Raw genomic sequence first — 9,124 nt, 5'->3', positions numbered from 1 at the left:
GTTATTTTGTTTTATGGAAACTATAACTGATTGATGTTTCCAATTTTACAAAAAAGAACATCTGTAACATTCAATTTAAGCTACGGTTGGCTATAATCCTATATAATAAAAGGCTAATATGAAAACTGACCCAATGGCAGAACGACCAGTCACTATGATGCGCACTGACCACCAGGAGGCAGACGCTCAATGCAGCTGCCCCCTGGTGGTCAGTGTGCCAGAAGCTGGACTCACAGGCCTAAGCTGTCAGTTGGGCATCCCCCGAGGGCTCCCGGACTGCAAGAGGGTGCAGGCCGGGCTGAGGGATCCCCCAGTGCACGAATTTCATGCACTGGGCCTCTAGTTTAAAATAATACAAAATTATTTCAAAGGTCAATTTATCAAGATTCTTGACAATTTTATTTTTAACTAAAGTTACTATTTAGAAAATCAAATTCATAATATCTCATTGTACAGATTCAGCCTTAAAAGTTTTTCAAAGCCTCCAATATTTTAAATTCTGAAAATTTCCTGATCACAATCTTTTTCATTCTCACTGTAACATTTTTTTAAACATTTTGATTTTTAGAGAGAGAATAAAGGAAGAGAAAGGGAGGGAGGGGGAGAGAGAAAGATTTGTTGGTCCACTTTCTTATATGCATCCATTGGTTGATTCTTTTTTTTGGCTAATCCTCCTCACTGGAGGATATTTTTTAGAGAGAGTGGAAGGGAGGGAGGGGGGAGAGAATGAGAGAGAGAAACACATCTATCGGTTGCCTCCTGCACACTGCCCAGGTCAGGCAGGGATTGGGCCTGCTACCCAGGTACCCTTGACTGGGAATCGAACCTGGACCCTTGGATCCAAGGGCTGATGCTCTAACCATTGAGCAACTGGCCAGACTGATTGGTCAATTGTGCCCTGACTGGGGATTAAACCCACAACCTTGGCAAATCCGGATGATGCTCTAACCAAAAGCTATGCCGCCAGGGCCTTATTGAAACTTTTGTTGTGATTTCTGATTTCTGGAAAGCTTCCTATTCACTAACTTTATTAGCCCTATTTTGGCTTCCCTTACCTTTGCCCACTCTATATGGGTTTTATGCACTGCAGTTTCAGACTCATTTATCACAATAAAAATATTCCTCAATCCTATTTTACTGTGCCAATTTCAACTGAAATAATTAAAATGTGGAATATCCATACAATGGAAAAAATATAGAAATGTAGTACTGATAAATGCTACAGTATGAATAAAGCTTGAAAGCAGTATGATAAATGAAAGAAAACAGATGTAAAAGGCCACACATAGTACATGATCCCATTTATATGAAAAATAAAACAAAATAAAAGCAGAATAGGAAAATCCACTGAGACAGGAAATAGAGGAGTGGTTGCCAGGAACTTGGGGGAATAAAGGGAAGAGTAAGAGATGAGAGCAAAGGGCAGTGTCTGCTAACGGACCTGGGCTTTCCCTTTGGGATGTAGAAAATGTCCTAAAATTAGTTTCTAGTGATGGCTGTGCAATTCTATGAATATGATAAAAACTACTGAACTATACATTTTAAATGCATAAATTTTATGGTATGTGGAATACATCTCAACTTGTTAAATAAACACCGTCACAAGTAAAAGCAGGTTATAATAAGGAGAGAGAGAAAATGCGTGCATTGCTGGAATTGTATCTATGGCACTTCTACAACTCTTAGGTAATCCAGAGGTTTTATTAATATCTTAAGCACATATACTAGTGTATTACCAATGGGTAAATTTCTATTTTCTAGAGAAAAAAGTAGCTTAAGAATAGAAAATTTGCTCACTGCATCATTCATTTGGTCATCTCCTGCCATAAAAAAGTTTTAATATACTAATATTGTGGGCTTTCACCAGCTCCATTCTCCTGAGAACTTCATTTTTTCCACATCCCACCTTCTTTCATATAGTAGCTACTAGTAGAGCTGTCATATTCCCACAAGACCCTGGTCATAGTTAGTTGATACTGGGTGGGCACCTTGAGCTAAGCCAGTACATCTTTTCTAAGATTTTAAAATCTGGAAACTAGAAAGTAAAAATTAGTTTCTCTGCTATCATGGAATCCATGAATTTCTGGTCCTGTTGACTCCCAGGGTCCCTGCCGCATGGATGGGCCAGTATGCAGTGAGGGAAAAGAAAGCCTACAAGGGAGAGGACAGATGGCAAAGGCACCACTATAGGTAATCAGCTCTCTTGTTCTTGTTCTTCGTTAGATGTAGCTGCACCTTACCGTGTCAGGATTAGCTGGTTAATCTTTCCTTTGATTCAATAAACTGATAATTTACCCTTTTGCATGTTTTTTCAAAATGAATTTTTGTCACAGCCCAAATAAACAGAATCATACAATTCCAGAAAGACAGAGTTGGTTTGTTAGAGTTGGTTCATTTTGGGAAGCACGTGGATTTTAATAAGGTAATAGCACTTTTCACTTCTGTACATTGTAGAATACGCTTCTATTCTCCTTCAGGAGAACAACCTTTAGTATCCTCTACAACATCTAATATTGCTGTCAGGTACAGAGAGAATCAGGACTACGGATTTTCTATTAGGAACTCTGCACTACACCCAAACAGAAGAAAGCAACTGGTTCTACAGCACCCAAGTTTAAGAATCAACAAAATGTTGACATGTGGAATTCAAAGCACTCAAAACATCTTATCTTCGCCCTTCATTCATTTCCTCTCACTCTGAAACTTATACAGGTTAAATTAAAAGTATCATATATGGCTCCTTTATAATTTGCTCTTAAAAAAGAATTTCGAAGAAAGAGAGACTCATATTATTAACAGCAGTAGTGAAAGTGGGGACACGCCTATTGATTTTACAGAAATAAAAAAGATTACAAGAAAATATTATGAACCATTATATCCTGATAAATTGGATAACCTAGGTGAAATGCACAAATTCTTAGAAACACACAAACTATCATAATTGACTCAAAAAGAAATAGATAATCTAAAGAGATCTATAACTAGCAAGTATATTGAATCAGTAATCTAAATCCTCCCAATAAAATGTTTTTAAAAAGCCTAGGTTCTGCCTGACGTAGCTCAGTGGGTTGGAGTGTCAACCCATACACCGAAAGGCTGTGGGTTTGATCCCTAGTCAGGACACATACCTAGACTGCGTGTTCAACCCCTGGTCAAGGCGCTTACAAGAGGTAGCCGATGAATGTTTCGCTCTTACATTGCTTGCTCTCTCTCTCTCCCCCTCCATCCCTCCCCTCTCTTATCCTCTCTCTTAAAAAAAAAAAAAAAAAAAAAAAAAACCAGGTAAAAAAAAAAAAAAAAAAAAAAAAGCCCAGGACCAGGACCATATGGCTTCACTGGTAAAATTACCAAGTATTTAGACAATCAATACCAATTCTTCCCAAAATCTTCCAAAATACTGAAGAGGAGAGAACCCTTCTTAACTCATTCTTAAAGACTAACATTACCCTGATTCACAAATAAGACAAAGACATGGCAAAACATGTAGAGAAATCTTATAACTTTACAGAAAACACACAATCCAACTCAAAAATGGGCAAAGAACCCGAACAAACATTTATTTTCTTTTTTTAAAATGTTTTTATTGATTTTTAGAGAGAGAAAATATTTTTCTCTCCCTTCAAATTCTAGTCAAATAACTCTTTTCCAAAAATTTTTCTTTGATTAATTTCCTGCACCCAGTCATTGACACCCAAGCATGTATGTTTAAGTAAAAATAACTATTTCTTCTTCACATATCTTTTGTTCCTACTATCTTCTCAATATATTTAGTATTTCTCTTTGTCCTAAATATGAATGCATTTTAATTAATTATGTTTCACTAATACCATTTAGGTTAGTAATATAAAAAGAGCCTAAAGATAAAATGTCCATTTTCTCATTTCCAATTCTAATATATATTAAATGCCTACTCTCTGTATGATAGGCTATGCTAATTTTCTCTTACTTTATTAGACTAAAGTGCTTAAAGCAATCCCCCAATGCAACATAGCCACAGGAAATATACTTTAATTGTTCAATAGTTAAGAGCGCTGATTAGTCATTATTTGAAGCCAAAATTGGTATCTTTCTGTAAGATTAAAAAGTATCTACAATCTTTATTTTATAAGGCAGTTCTAAAAACAATATTGAACAGTGATCTTTTAACCTTTTCTTGACTAGATAACATTTCATAAATTTTAAATATAAATAGTATTGGGATAATATTTGGGAAAACCTAGCTACAAATGAAACTCTTTGATATAAATCCAATTCTGCTATTTTACTGATTTAACCCACATTGGGAAAAGTGCCTTCACCTTTGGTAATTTCCTCTGATACATAGTTTACATAAGGTTCGAAAAAAGCAGATTTAAAAAAACATATAAACTTCAGTCTTAATAAGCAGAGCACACTTTTTTTTAATTTAAAGACTTTAGTTTTATAGAGCAGTTTTAGGCTCATAGCAAATCTGAAAGGAAGACATATATTCTCTGCCCCCACACATGCATAGCCTCTCTGATTATCAATATCCCCCGCTAGGGTGGAACATTTGTTATAACTGATGAACCTACATTAATACATCATCATTACTAAAATCCATAGTTTACATAAGGTTCACTCTTGGTGTACATTCTATGGGTTTGGACAAATGTATTAACATGTATCCATCATTATAGTACCATACCGAGTGTTTTCTCTGCCTTAAACATCCCCTGTGCTCCACCAATTCATCTCTATCAACCCTGGCAACCACAGATCTTTTTAATGTCTCCACAGTTTTGCCTTTTTCAGAATGTCATAGTTGGAATCATACTATATATACCTTTTCGGATTGGCTTCTTTCACTTAATAATATCCATTTAAGGTTCCTCCATGTCTTTTCATGGCTGGATAGCTCATTTCTTTTCTAAACAAATCTTTGTCTAGACCAGGGTGGGGAACGTCTAGCCTGCGAAGTGTATAAGGCCCAAGAAATTATTTGGTCTGGCCATGCCAAGGCATCAGGGGTGAGTTAATTAAATGTCTGATCAAATATAGCAGGCTAATTTTTAAGATGATAATTTTGTATGGCTCTTGAAGGATGTTATAAATATCCAAATGGCCATAGGCAGAAAATAGGTTCCCTGCCCCTGGTCTAGATGTACCATAGTTTATTTATTCATTCACCTACTAAAGGACTTCTGGTTGCTTCTGTTTTGGCAATTATTAATAAAGCAGCTATAAACATTTGTATTCAGGTTTTGTGCAGTCATAAGTTTCCAACTCCTTTAGGTAAATACCAAGGAGTATATAACTTTTTAAAAATTTTGGGTCAGCTATTAATATCTGAGAATTAAAATAAAATTGTAATTTAAAAGCATAGTTTCAATTCTGCAACATCTCCTAATGCTACCAAATTATATACTGAGCCAGGCCAGTATACTTCTTAGTAAATGTTTATTCCACCTCCTGCTTTGATATTAGGTGCCACTTCTTGCTGCTGCCAATATACCAACTTTTAGAAGTACCTTCTCACACCTGTTGTTTCAAATCCTCATAAATTCTTTCAGCTCCCAGAATACCTTGACTGTGCTTGTAAAATGTTTGAAAGCAAGTTGCCCAAAATCCTTTAATTTTTAAAAAAATTTACTAAATACAAAATTATATTTTGACTCAGTTTTTCAGGTTCTCTCAAACTCTACTCCTATCTTGAGAATGAATAACTCAACAGTCCAAAATGCTTACTTGTTGTGCAATTTCTACCTCCCTTTCTTCTAATTTAACTCTCCAATTCCATAGTAGGTGACAGAAGATGGGTTTATTATCATGCAAACATCTGAGTTCTCTAGCTCACCAACCTCCCAATCCTTCACTAAACAATGATATGTCAGGCTTGTTAAAAAGAAATGATAGCCCAGTCGGCCTGGCTCAGTGGTTGAGTATCTACCTATGAACCGGGAGGTCACAGTTCAACTCCCTGTCAGGACACATGCCCATGTCAGGGGCATGCAAGAGGCAGTTGATCGATGACTCTCATCACTGATGTTTCTATCTCTCTCTCCTTCTCCATTCCTCTGAAATCAATAAAAATATTTTTTAAAAATTATAAAGTGAAATGAAACTTAGATGCCTTAAAATCTGCTTGTGTAGTGTTTTTCAGAAGATCATATACAAATGTGGGATGAATGTCTTCAAAACAATTGTATCTTTCAAAGACACTGAAATTATTAACTGTGGGTTTCCTTTCAGAGTTTCAAACAGGGAAATTTGATTCCAAGCAACAGTGGCTTAGGTAACTATTAGAGCCCCACATCACTACTGGCATCTCTCAAAACAAAAGCCAAACCAAACAAACAAAAAAAACCCTAATGCATGGCCCTCAATAAACACACTCAAATACTTACAATATACATCTAATGACAATATTTGGCTTTTAAAAATTCACAATCATCATTTCATCCCATGAGGCAATTTAACAGATGAAAAAGACTAAAGTTTAAAGAGTTTAAATTTCTTGCTCAGAGCCACACAGCTAATCATAAAGGGCAGAATCCAAAACCAAGGAGACTGATAAATTGAAAGAAATGATTTTGTAAGTCAGCCATACCTGAATTTAAATCCTACCACTGACTACTTGTAAAAAGCTGGAATAGAAGCTCCATGACTTTTTGTTCACTGCTATATCTCCAGTGTCTAGAATAGTGCAAGTAAATAGCAGGTCAGTACATATAGATTGAACAATTACAAAAAAAATATTTAACATCTTTAGATCTCTGTTTCCTCATCTGTAAATGAAACAGTAAACTTTTGCCTTATCTCTTGCTAATACAATGTGTACACAAAGTATCTGGTAGCTATTTAAGAATTAATAGACCTGACTCCAAGTTTAGTATTCTTTTCACAAGACCGCCACCCATCTTCTCACTTCTCCTGTAGGCTCTAAGGAAGTAGCAGAGAACTAATGTCAGCATGATTGGCAGGTATGCTGGGTGTTTATTAGGATGGGAAGGGTGAAGAATTAAACTGTTGACTCAGTCAAGTAGTCAGTTGTTCTCTTTACTACCTCTGTCATAGCAATGACAAAGGATCTTCTAGAAGAATCTGTTAACTAATTGCTTATTTTAAATCATTAAGTCTTGGTGGGGAGGGAAGCACCTAATCTATACTTGTGAGATGAAAAAGAAAATGGGGAGGAATACCTAAAGGTAATGAGACAATAAGAAAAGAATACTGAGAGAAGAAGATCCAAAGAACCTATACTAATTCAACCACTATTCCATTTCTTTGTAACTTAACATGTTCTTTCCATTAACTCTCATGGTAATGAATGAAGCAGTCTTTAGGACCACTGATAAGTACTACCAAAGAGATAGAAACAAAAGGTAGATGCTAGTGACAAGGAGAAACGAAAGTTAAAAGCAAAGGGAGATGGCGCTACAAATGGTACTATCAAGAAAGTGAAAAGGCAATTACAAAGAATGGAATAAGTCATATATCTGCTCCTTAGTATCAAAAAACAAGGAACACTTACAACTATGTAATAAAAATATAAATAACCCATTTTAAAAGGGGAAAGGTCCAGACCAGCATGACTCAGTGGTTGAGCATCGACCTATGAACCAGAAGGTCACGATTCGATTCCCAGTCAGGGCACATGTCTGGGTTGTAGACTTGATCCCCAGTAGGAGGCATGCAGGAGGCAGCTGATCCATGATTCTCTGTCATCACTGATGTTTCTATCTCTCTCTCCCTCTCCCTCTCCCTTCCTCTCTGAAATCAATAAAAAGATATATTTTTTTAACGGGCAAAGGACCAGAATAGGCATTTCTCCAAAGAGGATATACAAACGATCAATAAGCACATGAAATGATACTCAACATAATTAGTCATTAGGGAAATGTAAATCAAAACTACAGTGAGATACCACTTCACACCCACTAGGATGGCAAAATAAAAAAGATGGACAATACTAAATTGTCCATACATATGACTTGGTGAGGAAATGGAGAAACTAGAACTCTCATACATTGCAAGTGGGAATATAAAGTGACACAGCTGCTTTAGAAAACATCTTGGATGTTCCTCCATCCAACACAGTTACCATATGACTTAGCAGTTACTAGAATACTAGACATATACCCAAGAGAACTGAAAACATAAGTTCAAACAAAAACTTGTACAGGAATGTTCTTAATAGCATCCTATATAATAAAAGCATAATATGCTAATTAGACCGGAGGTCCTTCCAGACGACCTTGCTGATGAAGCTGGGGCTGCAAGGGAAGCCCGGGTCCTGGGTGCCAGAGGGAAGCCAGTGCCAGCAGCCAGGGGAAGGAAGGCCTACTTTTGCACGATTTTCGTGCATCAGGCCTCTAGTTATTTATAATAGCTCAAAAGTGAAAACAACCGAAGTGTCCATGAACTGATGAACAGATAAACAAAATGTAATAGATCCATATAGCAGAATCTATACTAATAAAAGGGTAATATGCTAATTAGATCAGATAGACCAGATGTCTTCCAGACATCCTTCTGGACAAAGCTCAGAGCAGAGGCCAAGGCAGAGGCGGTTAGGGCGATCAGGTTGGCAGGGAAGAGTGATTAGGGGTGATCAGGCCCGCAGGGGAGCAGTTAGGGGCATCAGGCAAGCAGGCAGAGGTGGTTAGGGGTGATCAGGCAGGCAGGCAGAGGCTGTTAGGGGCAATCAGGCAGGCAGGCAGGCAGAGTGGTTAGGGGCAATCAGGCAGGCAGACAGGTGAGCAGTTAGGAGCCAGTGGTCCCAGATTGCGAGAGGGATCCCGGATTAAAGAGGGTGCAGGCTGGGCTGAGGGACACCCCCCATGCATGAATTTCATGCACCGGGCCTCTAATTTATCAATAAAAAGAAATAAGACACTGATAGATCTACAATGTGGATGAACCTTGAAAATATTACAGTAAATGAAAGAAACCACACAGAAGGATACATATTATGATTCTATTTATATGAGACTAGAGGCCCGGTGCCTGCACCCTCTCCAATCCAGGACCCCTTGTGGGATATCTGTCAGTTGGACATCCCTCTCACTATCCTGGACCACTGGCTCCTAATCGCTCACCTGCCTGCCTGCCTGGTCACCTCTAACTGTCCCCCCCACCCCTGTCGGCCTGGTCGCTTCTAACT

The 9,124-nt window shown here is 37.6% G+C and overlaps 1 protein-coding gene across 1 annotated transcript in view; it reads right to left on the bottom strand.

Moving 5' to 3' along the window:
- BAZ1A (bromodomain adjacent to zinc finger domain 1A) overlaps positions 1–9,124 on the bottom strand; it is a 105,982-nt gene that overhangs the window by 63,748 nt on the left and 33,110 nt on the right. The window contains exon 5 of the mRNA XM_015561312.1: positions 7,519–7,523. Coding sequence (XP_015416798.1) covers positions 7,519–7,523 — 5 coding nt within the window. The remainder of the gene's footprint in view (positions 1–7,518; positions 7,524–9,124) is intronic.

Source organism: Myotis davidii, unplaced genomic scaffold (genome assembly GCF_000327345.1).
Source record: "Myotis davidii unplaced genomic scaffold, ASM32734v1 scaffold176, whole genome shotgun sequence".
In the NCBI taxonomy this organism is placed as follows: domain Eukaryota; kingdom Metazoa; phylum Chordata; class Mammalia; order Chiroptera; family Vespertilionidae; genus Myotis; species Myotis davidii.
Note: the sequence above shows the minus strand (reverse complement) of the source record. Positions and strands in the feature narration are given on the sequence as shown.